Source organism: Urocitellus parryii, chromosome 5 (assembly GCF_045843805.1).
Source record: "Urocitellus parryii isolate mUroPar1 chromosome 5, mUroPar1.hap1, whole genome shotgun sequence".
NCBI lineage: Eukaryota > Metazoa > Chordata > Mammalia > Rodentia > Sciuridae > Urocitellus > Urocitellus parryii.
This window is the reverse complement of record NC_135535.1, coordinates 5886110-5903268: the sequence shown is the minus strand read 5'-3', so window position 1 is coordinate 5903268 and position 17159 is coordinate 5886110. Positions and strand designations below refer to the sequence as shown.

General features: G+C 58.8%; 1 protein-coding gene across 1 annotated transcript in view; it reads right to left on the bottom strand.

Moving 5' to 3' along the window:
• Positions 1-930: 930 nt before the first annotated feature.
• Positions 931-17159, bottom strand: part of Scube1 (signal peptide, CUB domain and EGF like domain containing 1) — a 123696-nt gene continuing 107467 nt past the window's right edge. The window contains exons 12-22 of the mRNA XM_026394316.2: positions 17016-17120; positions 15974-16090; positions 15161-15298; positions 13650-13853; positions 10590-10751; positions 9253-9420; positions 8206-8367; positions 6405-6602; positions 5269-5421; positions 4820-4899; positions 931-2102 (exon numbers count right to left, since the gene is read on the bottom strand). Coding sequence (XP_026250101.1) covers positions 1950-2102; positions 4820-4899; positions 5269-5421; positions 6405-6602; positions 8206-8367; positions 9253-9420; positions 10590-10751; positions 13650-13853; positions 15161-15298; positions 15974-16090; positions 17016-17120 — 1640 coding nt within the window. The 3' untranslated portion in view covers positions 931-1949. The remainder of the gene's footprint in view (positions 2103-4819; positions 4900-5268; positions 5422-6404; positions 6603-8205; positions 8368-9252; positions 9421-10589; positions 10752-13649; positions 13854-15160; positions 15299-15973; positions 16091-17015; positions 17121-17159) is intronic.

Sequence of the window (17159 nt, the reverse complement as noted above, 5' to 3'; positions counted from 1 at the left end):
GCTCTCTGGCTTGCAGAGAGCACCTCACGGAACTTTGAGGCCACCTCCATGATTTCTGATCTCCCATAATAATGTCCATGTGCACATGCTGTTGGTCCCATTTTCCTAGAGAACCCCAATAAAGAGGACAGACCCTTCTCTGTGCCCTTCCTAGGGCATCTGTCTCTCACTTTTGGGGGTGACTGATGGCCTGACAAAGGGAAGGAGGCTTCTTTCTGGAAACCAAGGCTGATCTGCAGGGACGGTGGCCAGCCAGGGGTGGTGCAGTCCCCAGCAGTGCTGTTGACCCTGACCTGTCTGCTGCTCTCCAAAAACTCGAGCTGGACTTGAGAGATGGCACCGAAAGCAGGGTCAGTACAGCTGGGCACCCAGCTCTGTAGCGAGGGTAAGGGCCACTCACGCCTGCATCCCAAGCCCTGTTATGGCCTGGAGGAGGGGCCGTGCCCTGCTTCCTGTCACCAGCCATGGATCTTGAGACTTTGCTTGCTGGCCTGTGTGTCCACAGTCCTATGTTTCATGTGTGTCTCTCAAACTGCTCACCTCTCACCTGCCAGGCTGGGCTGGGGATCAGGAGACCTGAGGCCACTTGGCATTGGTGGTTGGAGTTCATTGTAAGATGCTCCCATGTTCCTGGGAATTTTAAAGTTTGTTAACCTGAATAATATAGAACATTCCCTCTGCTCGTCCTCTTGCTGGCAGCAGGCGGTCTGAGGCTTCGCAGACCCTGGGTGCGCGAGGTCTCAGCTGGCTCCATCCTGGGCTCTGGCTTCCTGGCTGGTGGGACGAAGGCAGCCTTGAGGAGACTCTGAGAGGGAGGCGGCAGGCCCATGGGGAAGCTGCACTGAAGCCAGGCCTTGTGACCCAGGCCACCTCTGCCTCTGGGCCACCTCCTCTTGGGTAGGCCTCAGGCCTCACAGCCTTATTTCTTGGTGACACGCAGGCACACTTCAGACCCCAAGGTCATAGCCACAGGCCCCTTCCTAAGTTTATGGCTGGATATTTACACCCCTTATTCAGGGGCCCAAAGGGAGGCTGCCTTCCACTGTGTCCTGAGGGCAGTGATGTCACTGTGAAGGGACTGGGACAGGGCCAACCCTCCAACCCAGCATGGGAGCTCAGTTCCCCAAGTTCATAGTCACAAGGTGTCCAGGGCCAGCCCATGCTGCACCTGCCCGGCAGCTCCTGTCTCCCACACGGGAGTGAGTGCTGGGGGGACAGTAGTGGCACCGAGTGTTTACAGCTGCTGAAGAGAGCACCCCTACAGTACCCACAAATAGACGTGTGTGTGTGTGTGTGTATATATAGATATATATATATTTGTATTTATATTTATACATATGTATATAGCACTTCATCAGCCGTTCTAGCAGGGCTGGCGAAGACCTCCACTCATCCCTCAGCAGCTCTCTTCCATCTGTCACAGAGTCCTTAGAGCCCAGTGACATGGCACCATGTCCTGCGATCCTGGCTGGAGGAGTTGGCAGTGTAGTAGCCCTACAAGTGCTAACACAGGCTTGTCACCTCAGAGATGGTGCCTCCACATGTCCTTCCTTCTCTGCTGGCTTCCTGTGGGTGACAGGGGCCAAGCTCACAGAGCCTCCGGGAGGGTGCCACACTCCTCTCTCCCACAGCGTCAGGCAGAAGCGCATGCTCTCTGGTGCCCTCGGCGTGTCCTGGCCAGGCAGCGTGCACCAGAGCCGGCTCAGGGGAAGCACTACTGGTGTCTGGGGATGAGAGGCGAAGGGCAAAAGGCTTTAGAAGCAGTGTCCCATGGGGGCCCAGCTCAGCCTTGGCCCTCCAGGGGCTGGTGGCCTTCCTGAAGTGCACGCATCATGGGCTTCCCCAGGCAACGAGGTGGCCCACAGAGCTGCCTTTCAGCCCCACGACAGAGGGAAGGAGCTCTTCTTCCTTGGCTCCCTGGCCATCCCCGAGCAGGACAGCTCTGAGTGTTATTTGTAGGGCCGCAGGAATCGGGACACTTTGGAACGTAGCAGTTTGATGAAGGACCGGGGGAACATCTCCTTGGACTCCTGGGCTGTGTACTTGAAGTAGTTCTGCGGGTGTGCCAGCACGTCGAAGAGCGCCTTGATCAGCTTCTTGTCCTGCAAGACATGGCGAGATGAGGTGGGTGAGGTGGGGCCAGGGCATTCCACTGGGGGCCTGGAAGGGATGGGGAGCAGGGTTTCAGGATCCCCCAAATCTCTTTACTACAGATAGTCCTTTGGGTTTAACAGTGTAATTGTATTTTTTTCCTTTCCTTTTAACATTTGTTTTTATATTTATTTAGTTACAGTTGGACACAATAACCTTGTTTTATTTACTTATATATGGTGCTGAGAATAGAACCCAGGGCCTTGCACGTGCTAAGCAAGTGCTGTACCGCTGAGCCACAACCTCAGCCCATCCTTTTTACATTTTTTTTAAAAGAGAGAGTGAGAGAGGAGAGAGAGAGAGATAGAGAGAGAGAATTTTTAATATTTATTTTTTAGTTCTGGGCGGACACAACATCTTTGTTGGTATGTGGTGCTGAGGATCGAACCCGGGCCGCACGCATGCCAGGTGAGCACGCTACCGCTTGAGCCACATCCCCAGCCCCCTTTTTTACATTTTTTAATAGTTTTTTTGTGGTGCTGGAGAGGGAATCTGGGCCCTAGTGCACACTGGGCAAGTGCTCTGTCATTGAGCCACATCCCCAGCCCCATGTAGCTGTTTTTTTTTTTTTTTTTAATATTTGCTTTAAAAAAATAAAATATTTGCTTTTTAGTTATAGGTGGACACAATATCTTTATTTATTTATTTATTTTTATGTGATGCTGAGGATCAAACCCAGTGCCTAATGCATGCTAGACGAGTGCTCTACCTCTGAGCCACATCCCCAGCCCCATGTGGCTGGTTTTTTTGGTAGCCTACCGGCGTGAATGCTTTTATTAAGAGCATCTGTTGGTAATATAACACTCTGAAAACCAGAGCGTGCTGAGGACCAAGCAAGGCTTCGCAGCCACAGCCGCACCTTGAGCTTGCAGCTCCCTGGTCACTAGCTCCTCGACCCTGGAAAGCCCTCGGCAGCTCTACATCTCGAGGAGGCCCCTGGACAGCAGGGTCAGGACCCCAACTCTGAGGGCTGCAGTGAAGACGTAGAGTGTGGCCCCCAGCAGAGCCTGGCTACAGAAGGGCTGGGGACAGCTCTCCAGTGCGGGTGCAGGTGGCACCTGGCTCTTCCTCCCTGAGTGGCCTCTGGAGGAGCATGCACAATCTACTACCTGATGCCATCATGGGCCACCCAGAAGGAAGCACTGAGGGGTGGACTGAGACTTGGCTGGGGTATTCTGGAGGGCAGGCCCAGCGGTGGGCTCTTGGCAGAGGCCTGTAGCCTGGTTCCTGCAAGGCCTCCACAAATGGTGACGACCTCCCGCTTCTGGGCCTGGAAGGTCGTCAGCTTACTGCCTCTGGCCACGCTTGCTGCTGGGTTTGACCTGTTCAGACACACTCTAACCCTTCTCACACAACCACACGTACACACTGCACACAACTTGCCACACACACGGCACCTCGCTCACACACGCGCACCACAGGTCCTTCCTACGTGCATTGCTGCCCTTGAGGAACAGCACCCCTGGCGCTGCTCCTCTGCCTCAGGGCTCCATGCTGGGCCCCAGCTGTGGGGCATGAAGCCCTGCAGCCCCTCTCACAGGGAGGCCGGGACCACATAGTCATGAAACAGATCCAAGGTGCAGTGCTCACAGGGGCTGTGAAGAAGTGGCACGCTGGTCTCTGAGGGTCTGTGACACTTGTGTGGTCCAATCAGGGAGGTCCAGGAAGGCTGCCCAGAGGACAGGCACCTCGGCACAGAGCAGAGGGACAGGTGGACATTCACTGAGGAGAGGCAGGGGAGATCATCTTGGGGAGAGCGCAGCGAGAACAGGCAGGTGGTCCTGAGGGGTGGGCCCCCATGTCCTAAGAGCAGTGCCGGGACACTCTGAGTTCTGGAAGGGTGCTCCCAGCTGCAGAGGTGCTGAGGTGGCAGCTGGACTACAGCAGGGTGAGGAGGGTGCTATCGGCCAGACAGGCTGTGGAGGGGCCAGGGTGGCTCTCTGGTTTCTGTCTAGACAGAGAGGTGGCCTGAGGAGGACATTAGGAGCCTGAGAAGAGCAGCAGCTAAAAGCAAGCTACATGACTGACAAAGCACCTACTATGAGCTCGAGGGTCACCAGGCAAGGGCCTGGAAGTCTCGAGGTGACTACCCAACTATGCAGACCACCCTCTATCTCAGTCAAGTGATATCTGACGAGGGTCAGCCAGGTGGATGTGGCCCCAGCCCCACTCTTGTCCTTGTCACCAGCCCAAGCAGATCCCCAGGTCTGGCCTTACTCCGGAAGAACTGGGTCCCTGGGCCTCTGGCCAGTGCCTACTGAGACAGCTGCAGCCTCCCCTCTGTGAGGACGTGGCTCTGCCTCTCGAGGCCACAGAGGACATGGAGGGGTTCGGTCCCAATGACAGGAGTGACAGCAGCAGAGTGGGTTCCAGATTCTACGATACCACCCTGTCCAACTACCCTCGTCTCCCAGACGAGGAAGGCAGAGCTGAGGCTGCCAGGCAAGGAACCTGCCCAAAGCCTCGTCCCCGGGTCCCGGTCCCCATCTCCTCAGGAGCCAGCTTGGTTTAGGCCTCTTGGTCTGAGGGGACAGACATACCAGACCCAGGCCCTCCGCCTCCTCCCCTGCCACACCCTCTGTCTCATGTCTCCAGGGGCCAGGGTGGGGGCAGGGACGGCCCAGGCCACTCTCCCAGAATCATGTGGATTCCCTTCCAATAAACTCACTTTCAGAATTTCCTGGTGATTCTCCGAGGCGTACAGCCGCCCGTCGCGCACGATGTCTTCTATCAGCTGCTGGTAGTCCTCTGGGAAGCGGGTCAGCAAGGGAGGGGAAGGCCGGAACTTGAGACCCTCACATCCCCACCTCTGCCCTCCCTGGCTCCAGCCTCGGGTTGTCGGCGAGTGCTGGATGCTGCCCCTGGCCTTCGCATGGGGTCCCTTCCTGTACTGTCATGGCGGCTTGGCTGCCCTGGTTAGCCTTGTCCTCCCGTGGGCAGTGCCTCCACCTCCGCCTGCAGACAGCAGTGTCCTCATCTGCACCCCCACACCCTGAGGCCTGTCTGCAGCGGGGCCCCTGGGGCATGCTGGTCCTGGGTCTGTGCCCTGCCAGAGGCTGGGGCGTGAGGCTGTCTCCACTCCTGGCACCCAGCGGGCCGTGATGAGCGGTGCCTTACCATCGTAGGTGACGTAGGGCACTTGGAACCCTTTGCCACTGTTGCCTTCGTTGGACTTGAACTGGATCCAGAGCTTCCGGGAGCGGGAGGTGAAGGCGATGGGCCTCTCATAGGTCTGGCAGGTCTCGTAGGTGGTGATGGATGTGGGCGAGGCTGGGGGAGACGCCCTCACTGAGGTGCTCCGAGACATGCTCCTCACTGACCCTTCCTCCTGCTATAGGTTGCTTACCTCCCCAACCCAGCTGGCTGCCAGGGCCCTAGTGCCCATTGCTCAAATGCACCCTCTAGATTCGTCTGGTTCCCTCTGCCCTTCGCTGCCCTCTGCCCCTGGAGTTCTGGTGGACCCCTGCGTGTAGCCCCCTGTGCCAATTGCTCCCCCATGACAGGGCTCATGCCTGTGCCCAGCAGTCAGGGATGGGGGGTGCACTCAGGCAGGCCATGGGAGAGGAGCCGGGGGCTCCTGTGAGTGAACAAGGAGGGGTGGACCTGCTATCCCCTGGGGTGCCCACCTCACTGCTCCCTGGGTATTCTTCCTGAGGTGCCCCTGATACAGGAGAGGCTGCCCCTGGAGCTCAGCCCTGTGGGTGGACAGGGGAAAGAAGGATGTGGGTGGGGGCCCTAGGGCTGGTGATGGGAATGGGTGGGGCAGGTGGTTCCAGGCTGGGCTCTGACCTGCTCAGGGACCCTGGGCAGGCCCCTTGCCCTTTCTGGCACAGCCCCACTTGCATATTAGGGCGGTCAGACTCGTGACAGGAGCAGGCAGTGTGTGCGTGGTGCTAAAGCTCACACAGAACGTGGCACTGGGCAAACTCCTCGGCTCCCTCCTCGTCCTCCTTCGCCTCTTGTGGCCTGCCTCTATGACCAGAGATAGTCAGGCCTGGACAAGGGTGTGCTCTGTGCCTGTGTGGGTTCCTGGCCTTTCTCCCTGGCCCTACGGCCTTCTCACAGAGCTCTGCACAGCCCAGCTCTGGCAGCCAGATCCCAGTGGGTCCCCACCTGCCTCCCGGAACCCCAAGTGACCTGTTCTCAGGGCCTGGGCCCTCCTTCCTGTTCCTGGTGAGGCTGTACTAGGGTGGGCGTGAACGTGGACTGAGGCTGTGTGGCCCTGCCATCCCCATCCCAAGGCCAGTACCTACCACTCTTCCTCATGACCAGGACATCACCGCACTCATCCTCGATGGGCAGGAAGATCTCGGGGACCACAATGAGGATCCTGCGCTTGGGGGGCGGTGCGATGTGCCACACACACTCAGCATTGGCCGGGTAGTCTCCAGGGTAGTTGGGGGACTCTATGTAGCCCGTGTAGTCACCAAGCTCACCACCACAGTGCTGGTCTGTGGGTACCATGGCCACAGGGCCTGGTCAGGCTTGGCCTGCTGGGTGTCTTGGCCTCCTGGGCCCTCAGGCAAGTGTTCCTGTCCCCTCCTCTGCCCAGCCTCCACCCAGGCCTCCTGTGTCAGCTGCCAGCCCTGAGCTGACCTCTAGTGGGAGCCCTGCCTGGGCTATCCCCTGGGCTAGAGGGCAGGTCCCCAGTTACTCTTGTAGGTTCTCTGAGCCCCAGCCCGAGCAGATACCTAGGGGGCTGACCTGCCTGGCCAGGCCTATCCTGTTTCTGTGTCTGGGCCTGATCATGTCACTGGCCACTCAGACGGGCCGTTTTGTGCCCCTGGAGACTTGCAGCCCCCCTGGCTGGCCCAGCCAGGTCTAGGTGTGAATGTAAAGGGAGGCCCCCGGGCACCTCTCTCTGGTTATTCACCTGGTGAGCCTCACTGGGCATGCCAGTGCCACACGGTCTCCCTCCTCACAGAGCAGGAGGAGCAAGCGGTCCACACAGGGAGGAAAGGAAACGTGTTCCTTCCGTTTCCTTTTTAATTCCTTGAAGAAGCTGAACCTGACATTTTTATGAGCCAAATTGTTCCTAGCCTTTAATTAATAAGGAAATGGCCTTAGCTCTCTAAAAAGAACTGAAAGTAAATATTAAATGTTTATAAAATTCCTTTGCATTCTCATTTAAAAATTTTTCTCACTTCAAAACTTCTGGGGAACATTTCATTTCCCTACCAGCGTTCTAGAAGCTTCCCTCTCTCCTGGCTTCACCGTGTTCACCAATGAGGATGTTTAAGCCCTGCCTCTGCAAAGCTCCTCCTCTGACTTGCTCTTCAGCCTGGGAAGCCTGGACGGAGGCCACTGCCACCTCTAGCTAACCCCTTCACAGGATTTCAGGCAGTTCTCAACATGGCCGGAGGGACAATGAACTAAAACTGACCAGGAGAGGGGAAAACCAGAAACTCTGAAAAAATGAATTTAAAATACTTAAAATGATATGGTGTCCTTTTCCTTGCCCCCAAAGACCTACTGGGCGAGGGGCTGGCAGGAGCCCCTCTTTTCCCGGACTGTCTAAGATGACCACTTTTCTCTGACTTGAGACTCTTGGGCACCACGAAGCCTGTATGGCCCTCCTCCAGCCCTTTCATGCCTGTCCACACCTAGGTTCCTGCGTCCTGCTGCTCTCAGGCTTCAGCTGGGTGTCCAACTGGCCTAAGAGGCACAAGCCTTTGGGGCTGCAGGGCTGGCACTTGCCTGCTGTCCCAACCACCTTGCAGCTGCCCCTTAACATGGGTTTCTTTCTCCCCAGGACCCAGAAATCAGAGCAGGGCCTGGCTTGGGCCGAGACTTGGGCTATGGCTGGTGAGTAGAGGGAACTGGTAAACTTCGGTGCCACCATACTGCTTGCAGAGAGGGCTAAGCCAGGGCCTCCCCTCCTTGCCACTGAGCTCAAGAAGGACGTAGGGTTCACAAAGGCACCCCTGTCCCCCAGTAGAGGTGGCAGACAGGAACCAGCACCCTCAGTCAGGCAGTGGGAGATCAGCTGCCTCCATGACCTCCCGGGCCCCGCCCAGCACCCCTGCTCCCTGGAGAGGGAAGAGAGGCACCTACTTTTGCAGTGTGTGACGTTGGTGGAGCCATCGAAGTCCGTGCTGGTGTTGCCTGGACAGGTGACGCAGTGGTTCTGGCCAAACTCAGGCTGGTAGGTGCCCACAGGACAGCGGATGCACCGGTGTGTGGTGGTGTTGTAGTGATGGCCAGGGGAGCAGTGCACTGCAGAGACATGTGGCAGGGGTGCTAGTGGCAAGGCCAGGCCTCCCCTGCTCCTGAGGTGAGGCTCAGACAGAGCTCAAGGCCCTCTCCCACCCAGTGCCGCCTCTTTACCATGAGGGGACAGGTGGGAGGACATGGCCAGGACTGAATGGCTTGGGAGGGGCCCATGTCAGACACAGACTGAGGACACCCATGGGCTCCAGCAACACAGGGACGTGTAGGCCACTGTGAAGGGAGCAACTTTTGGGGAGACGTGGGGTAACAGTGTGACTGAAGGGGTTCAGGGCAGAAGCCAGAAGAGGAAGGGGAGGGAGCAAGGCTGTACCTTGTCATTCCACAGGTGAGGGCACAGGGAGGAAGGGGAGGCCGGAGGGCAGGGCCCAGGGGAGAAGCTGCTCCTCAGAACAGCAGGGCCCCAGAGGGGACCATCTGGATATATGGCAGACTCTGTGGGACTAGGATTGAGCCACCGGCCTGTGCTGGCAGCACAGATACCTGACAGATATGAGGGGGCTTGAGGAACAGGAAGCAGGCTCCTCTGCTGGGGGGACAGGCAGGCTGGACAAAGGAGGGGAGTGGCAGACACCCAGCAGGGTGGCCCTGAAGGGGCTGGTGAAGGTGTCTGCTCTGGTCCAGCCCCTGCCACCTCCTGGTCCTCCCATCTTCCTTCCAGACATGGCTCACAGGTTCCCAGAAGCCTCCCAGTGCCCGAGGTGCTGGTGCTCAGCAGGCTCGCAACCTGTCCTAATCATGGCACAGTGCTCATCACCATGTCCATGCCTGGTGGCTCCAGGCTACTCCTCTGATTCGGCCATGCCAAGGAGATGAGGGCTTCTGGGGAAAGTGTCCCTGAGCAGTGCAGTGGGGGCGGTGGGGCCTGCTCACCTTTGGCCTCGCAGTCCTGGAAGGAGGTGGCGCCCTCCAGCTTGGTGAGCAGCCCCCCTCCACAGGGGAAACAGCCGGTGCGCCCAGGCTCAGGCTGGTACGTGCCCATGGGGCAGGCCTGGCAGGGCTGGAAGCCGTCTGCTGAGAAGAAGCCTGGAGAGCACTGGCCTGGAAGTCAGAAGTCGAGGCTCAGGTGGGAGGGCGCTACTGGGGCTGGGCCGTGAGTGGCCCAAGGCCCTGATCTTGATCTCGCTTACCCCAGGAGAAAGCACCTGGGTTGGGGTAGGGGACAGCACGACAGCCCTGGTGGCGGGAGGCTTGGTCTGGATGCTGGCAGCATTCCCGGTGTGGCCTGCCAGGCCACCTTTGCTTCTCCCACAGCAGGAAGGGCTGGGGGCAAAAGGGCAGTGACCCTGCTGAGCTGGGAAGTGGGAACCCCAGGTGAGGGAGTTTCTTTCAAAGGCCTCTCCCCAGGGGGCAGGCCTCATGTCTCATGTGTCCTCCTGGCCCAGGTCCTAACCAAGTGATGAATCTCCCACCTGTGGCCACCTTGTGCTCTGAGTCACTACCCGCCAGGTGGGGGCACCACCCTTCTGGAGGGGCAGTGGGCCAGAGCAGCTGGCAGCCTGCAGAGCCTTGGGCTAGGACTTGGGCTGTTCTGTCCCTGAGAGAAGGCAGAGGTCTCCACTCCCCTGAGTGTCCACTCGCCCACCCTCACAGCACTGCCTTGTCATGTGCATGCTTTTCCTGCATACCCTCCAGCTGAGCCCGGGAGAGACCAACTGGGAGACTGACTTGTTGCATAAACGGGGCCAAGTGGGGGTAGCCAATGGAGACCATCTCCACAAACCAACGGCACTGGCTAAGTAAAAAGTGCCATCTCAATCAGCTTAGGGTAAGGTTTAGCACTCTTTGTGCAAAGTCCCTGCTCACAAAAGTACGTGGTTCACTTGGTGACTTGTGGCTGACTGTCCCCAGGAGGCCCAGTGCTGGGTCAACCATAAAGCACTTAGGTTGTCCCTTTATGACCACACCTCGTCTGTGAGGACAACATGTCTGCACACTGGCGTGCTCTGTGGGCTACACGGTGCAGTGATGTGGCGTGCAGAGCTCAGGACTCCGGGGACCTCCAGGAGCGGACCCCGCATAGCCCCACGTCCTTCGTGGGGGTACCTGTGTGGAAACTGAGCCACTTTGGGATGGCAATGAACTGCAGCCAATGCCAGACTCTGTGGCCGCACATGGCAGCCACCTTTGCTTTGGGAGCCTCGGGAGGCAGGAGGGTCCTGCCTGTGCCCCTCCCCACCAGCCCCCCTTCCACATGGGCCTGCACTTGCCTCCACATTCAGATACGTTGTGGGCACCAGCCAGACCAAGCCCATCACTGCTGGGACATGGCGTGCAGCTGAGCTGGCCTTCCATGTCCTGGTAGGTCCCCGACACACACAGCACACACTGGCCCTGCTCGCCGCTGAAGTAGGTGCCAGGCCCACAGGTCACTGCAGAGGCAGAGTGGAGAGGCTGCTGGGGGACAGCGGCAGAGGGCTGGGGCCGCCCTCCCCTAGCAGACTGGCATGGCCCAGCGGGGCCCAGCCTCATCCCAGAGGAGCTGGGGACTGGATCTGGGGGGCAGCCATCTACGAGGACCCTTGAAGCCCTGGTCTCCTCTCCCCAAGGTGGCCCCTCCACAGTGCTCCACAGGCCCCTGCAGCCCTGCTCTTTCTCCCCTCCATGTCCTGTCCTCCACCCACTTAACCTGTCACCAGCTGCCTCCTGGGGCTCTTCAGCTGGACACCCCAAGCCACTTCACCCCAAACCAAGCTCCCGGTCTCTCCTTTTCCTGCTGCAGGAGGATCTGGCCCTAAGGATGGGCAGCGTGGAGCCTTGAAAACTGCACACGGGCATGGGCCAGGGGCCTGGGCAGAGGCTGAAGGGACAATGCAGAGAGCAGAGAGAAGGACAGTCTACGTGATGGGCGGTATTGGGCCAGCAGGAAAACGTGAGGAAATAAGGACACTGAGGCGGGTAAGTTGAGGGGAGAGGAAGCCATGTCTCCACAGCTGAGAAGGTGTTCCCACACAGGCCGTGAGGGACGGAGAGAGCCCGGGGCTTCAACGGGAGGACTGCACAACGTGAGGTGTTCTCTCAGACACACCTGTGGAGGTGCCGGCGAGACATGCCTACACTTTCCAGTGCCCTCATGGGAGGGCCTGTGGCATTGCTGCTCCCTCAGCAATGAGCGCTCTAGGGGCTGGTCTCTGCATGTCCCTCTCCTCTCACAGGAGCTGGGGATTTGGCTGGTTCCAGGCTCAGGCAGGGAGGTACAAATGAAGTCCCACACATCTTGTGACACGATTAAAAGGACGGGAGGCCTCACAGAGTGACGGGGGCCAGTCAGAAGGACATGGGGGCCAGTTTAGGGGTGCTCAGTGCATAATGGGGACAGTCTGAGCATTAGCACTGACCTAAGTGGTGCTGGAAGGGATTACAACTCAGTGTGGACTAGGGGACTCTCTGGGCCCCTGCTGACAGACACACAGACAGGGCAGGGCAGAGCTCTTCCTTACAGGAGACTCTAACTCTGAAACGCAGACAGGACAGCCCAGCGGCAGCCACCACCAGGTGGGAGATTTGCTGGGAGTCATAGGAAGCTGGGGATGGTGGAGTCAAAGGAGGATCAGGAATCAACTCAGCATCTGTCCCCAGAAAACACTCCTCAGCCACCAGAGAGGAGCTGAGGCCTCTCTGTACCTGCTGACAGGCAGGACAGCTGGCCTCGGGGCTGTGGTTGTCCTGCAGACACAGGCCTCCAGCTGGTGAGGAACAGCTGGTGGGCCTACTGAACAAGGGTGTGCCTGGGCCCAGAGAGGCCAGCAAGGGGGCTGCCCCAGACCTCAGGGGCCTGAAGAAGCGCAACAGGAGAGTGACACTCATTCCTGGTAGGAGCTAGGACCAGAGAGAGAAGAGGGACGCTGTTGGAAGGATGGCGGAGTTGCAATGGGGTGCATGAGCTGGATGGGGAACCCTACACCCCACCCTTCCGCAAATGCTGAAAAATGTTCCCAGTTGGGGACTTGGGTGAGGGAAAATGGAAGTTTCTGTTGTGCTTTCTGAAAGCTGGAAATGATTTCCAAGTAAGTTGTTCCAAATAAGAGAGTAATGTCACCGTGCCCCTGGTCTGTGTCCCATGTCAGAGCAGTTCTGCCCACTGCAGTCTGGGTCAAAGTCCCTGCGACAGCTGCACACCTGCCACCCGCTTCCCAGCAGCACCCTGGCCCAGCCTGTTCTCTGGGCTTCGGATCTGTGGTCCGATTGTCTACTCACCCTGCCCCGGGTGGGCCTATCGGACCCCTCAACCCTGGGGCGAGTACCCACCTGCAGATGGGGAGACTGAGGATCTGAGAGGCCTGATCTGCCCAAGGCCATGAAGCAGATATGAGTACAGGCCAGGCCTCTGGACGGCTCAAGGGCACCCTGTAGCGGGAACTCTCTACCTCCCCAACCGCCCTCTGTAAGTATCCCAAATCTACAGTGAGTACCTGAGTGGCCGTGCCCTGAAGTCAACCCTGAAGTCTCTCTGCCCAACCCCACTCGCCAGAGCACTCCTGGAATTGTCTGACTCTTCATTTGCCCCGCCCTGGTTCCAGGACCCCCACCCCTACATGGCCTCCTCTTCCCCCATCCACCCTCCTTCCAATCAGCCATCCTGTCACAGAGAGTGGATCTGGATGTCCCTCCCTAGGGCATCCCAGCAGAACCCAGAACTGTGTCTATGGCTGCCTCATGTGCGTGTTGGGGGGCTGATTTGCTCACAGCCTACTTCCCCACAAGAAGAGGACAACGCCTGCTTGCCACGGCTTGGTCCCCAGTGCCGTCTCTGACTTCACCCCTCGTCACAAGCCATCCCCAAGGTGTGGTCACCTGCCCTGGCTGGCTGGCCTCCAGGCTCCCCGACAAAGCCCCCGGGGGCTAGGGGCTGGCCTCCCCATTCCCTGCAGACCACCCCTTAGTGGTGCTGGGCACTGTGGCCATCACACTCCGCCCTCCCTGACCCTGACTCAGCTTCCTGGCTTCTTGTCAACCCCGGGGCCTCAGTTTACCCTTCTCTGGGAAGCCTTTTAGACGACCAGACAGGAGGGGCCTTTCTGGTCACTGCAGTGTGGCCTTGCGTCATGTTCTGTCCCCGTCCGTGCCCTGTCCCTCAGGACTGTGGTGAGGATGGCAGGCACCAGGGAGTGCACTTTAAATGACAGAGATGATTCGAGGGCCACGGCTCTCCAGGGCAGGCCTCTGCATCCTGTCCCCCCACGAGTCTGTCTCCCGTGTGCTCACCGGGGTTCGCTTGGGCTGCACATACAAGGAAGTTGGTGGCTGAGTGGCCACGGGCAGGGACTCACCACATTTGCCATCCTGGAGCACCTGGCCAGTGCCACACGTCCCTAGCCCCTCCAGGGCCTTGGCTGAGCGCTGGGCCACCTCGTACTCAGTGCCTGAGATCTGCACGTAGAACTGCTGTCGGTTGATGGACTTGCGCAGGGTTTTGATGGCGGCCTGCAGGCTCTGCTCGGCTCGCTTCCGCACGCAATCGGCTTCGCAGGTATCTGGTGGGAGAGACCGCGTGAGAGAGTAACGCGGCCAGGTGAGCCTCCACCTTCTCCAGAAGGCCCTCTGTGCCAGGCCCTGCCCCGGGTGGGCCTGTCGGACCCCTCAGCCATCTGCACAGCAGCCCTGGGGCAAGTCCCCTCAGGCAGATGGGGAGACTGAGGATCTGCCCAAGGCCATGTTGCAGATATGAGTACAGACCAGGCCTGTGTCTGCTGCCACATGTCATCCAGGGCACCACTCACTGGGTGGGAGCTCAGACACTCTTGAGGACTGTGACTGAGCCCAGAGCAGTGTCCAACTCTCTGTCTTGAATCCAGGATGCCCCGAGGTCTGGCTCCGCCCACCTTGCCAGCCTCAGCCCCAACACCCAACACTGTGAGTGCCGCCTCCAGCTGCCCTGCCTTCCTCTCACACCCAACCCTCCGACCTCTCGGCCTTTGTCCATTCTATTCCCTCTGCCTGAATGCCTTTCCTTGCCACCTCTTCTACCCCATTAACTTTTTTTTTTTTTTTTTTGGTACTGGGGATTGAACCCAGCGGTGCTTTACTATTGAGCCACATCCCAGTCCTTTTTATTTTGGATTTTGAGACACAGTCTCATTAAGTTGCTAAGGGTCTTGCTAAGTTGCTGAGGCTGGCCTCAAACTTGTAATCCTCCTACCTCAGCCTCCTGAGTCACTGGGATTACAAGTATGCATGTAAACTTTGATTTCAAACTGATTCAAATTTAAATGTCACCTTTCCTGAAAGCCTTCCTGAGCCCTGCACTTGGGAGTCACCTTAGCTCCACACCCTGCTTGTTCCCATACCCCCACTACTCAGGGTGTCACCTGGCTCTGGGCAGCTAATAGGCCTGTCTGCCTCCCTGCAGCTGGGAGCACTGCCAGGGCAGGGGCTGGTCTCTTTTTCCATGGTGTCTACGCCCAGGTCAGGCATACACTGAATACATTTGCTGACCACTCTCACCTCCTTGGCCTCAGTCCAACACCAAGAGGAACATGCTGGTGTGAAGCAGCCAGCACCACCAGCCTCTCAGGAAGCTGGGAGTCAGTCCGTGGCGTGACCATTCTGGGGGCTGCACACATTTCCCCTTCCAGCCCCAGCCAGGGCGGGAGGGTGGGAGTGTGGCTGTCTGTCTCCGGGGCTCTCTGAGCCTCCTCTTCCATGCTGGACAGGGCCTTCCCCCTGCCAGCCTCTCACCAGCCTCTGCCACCTGTGGTCCTGGCTTGGGGGTGGAGGACCCCCATCCTGCCCTGCAGCTGCTCCTCAGGTCCTTGCAGCCATCAGAGAACTCTTCACCCACCTGAGGCCTCTTCCATCTTTATCTCCACCTCAAACTCTGCAGTGACATGGGACACCTCCTTGGATGGGGACTTGCGGCCGCGGCGTCTCTTCTTGGAGGAGTCGCACTTGAGGGTCAGGAACGTCACGTGGCAGTTTTCTGACAAGGATGGGAACACCATGGCAATCCCAGCCCTGTGCACAAACTGCACTGGATTGCCCCTTGCAGGGCCCTCCATGCCCAATAGCAGGGACAGACGGGGAGCGGAGCTGCAGCAGGCCAGGCTGCTGGGGCCTCATGCAGGAACCAGCCCTCCGAGCCACCACAGCGCCGCCAGAGGAGGCGCCCTTTCTGCACTGGCCAAGCTGCTGCACCTGACCAGGCCGCTGAGGATTTGGCCAGTGCCCCCAGTCAGGCCTGTCAATGCAGAGCATTTAGACCAGTTTCAGAAGGCGTCTCGTGGGACCAGAGCTGGAAGCTCCCGGCTGGGCCCTTCTTGGAAAGCTTGTTCTCTGCTAGCCCTCAACCTGGAAGTCCTTCTTGGTCACACTCTCTTGAGAAAGACTGCTGAGTAAAACTGCAGCTCCTTCAATTAGGAACAACCAGGCTACGTAGAAAGGCCTTGCTGGGTGCATGTGTCACTTAACCCTGGTGTGGCAGAGACAGTGGCCCCCAGGATGCTGGACACCCATTTCCCACTCAATGTCAGGGGCCAGGGGTGGGGGCGGCAAGGTGGAGGGGCACAGATGGGATGCTTAGAAATCCAGCTGCTGGACTCTGGGCCCCAGTCCCAGGCTTGGGGGTTCCTCCACCACCCCTGGGTCACCTACTCACCCAGCAGTGGTTGCCGTGGGGTCTCCTTTGCTCGCTCCCGGCTGCGGGGCCGGAGGTGGCATTTGGCATCTCTGATCTTGAAGCGGGCCTTCTGCTTGATGGGGGCACTGGGGGCATCTGGAAAAAGCCAAGATCCTCTCCTATGGCAAGGAAGTGGTGGGGACGGGGACTGCCACAGAATGGGTCTACCTGGGGTTGGGGTGGGGCTGGGTGTGGGCAACTCTGTCCCATGGCCCTCCCAGGGCGGGGGAACCTCCTCTGCCCCACTCCCTCCTCTCCCTGCAAGGCCCGAAAGGTGAACTCGGGGACAGTGGGTCGAGCTCAAGCCCAGAGTCCTCTGTAGAGGGGAAGGAGTCCCAGCCTCCGCCTGTCTCGTGGCCAAGGCCCGAGTTGTGGCTGGAGACTTTAGAAAGCAGGCAGAAGGGAAGAGGGGAGCAAGAAAAGGAAATACCATGGAGGCCAGAACTGCAGAGTCCTTCAGAGAGCAGATCCCAGCTCTCTGAACTGGAGTCCTGCGCTCCAACAGGCTCCGAATCACACCTTTTACACCCTCTGCGCACCTGAGTATGCCCCCGCCACTCTGACAGCAGGGATCAAAAAAGCGCTGGGGATACCCTCTCCCATGCTGAACAGAGGCTGCTGGGCAGGGCTGGTCCCAAGGGAGGGAGCACAGCTGTGCCTGGCACCCCTCAGGCAGCGTTTGAGGCGGGGCTGCCCACTGAGTCATTCAGGAGAGGCCACACACTCCCCGAAATCAGAGCCTGAGATCTGTACACACAGAAGCACTTTGAAGTCACTCAGATACTGCTACTACGACCTCAGATCCAAAAAGCCAGTGCCCCTGGGCTGGAACTCGACCTTCAGGCTGCTGGCATCTAGGTCCAGGCCTGCCTTGTCTCCAGTACGCTGATCCAGGCCTGGAAGGACCCAGACTGGGACACTCTCCCCTGGGGCTGTGTCCCTCCCTCCCCATGTCCCTCTCCACATACCAGAGAGTCAAGGGGCCACCTAGGTGTACAAAGTGTGGACAGTCAGGGGCTACCTGAGCAGCCAGGTCCGGTGCCAGAGCTGGTGCCATTGCGTTTCGGTAGTGTCCTGCCCTGGAGACCCGGAACACCACAGCTCAGGATGTAGCTGTTTTCTGAGTCTGTGGAGAGGCCAGTGGGTGAGGTGGGCCTGGCTGCAC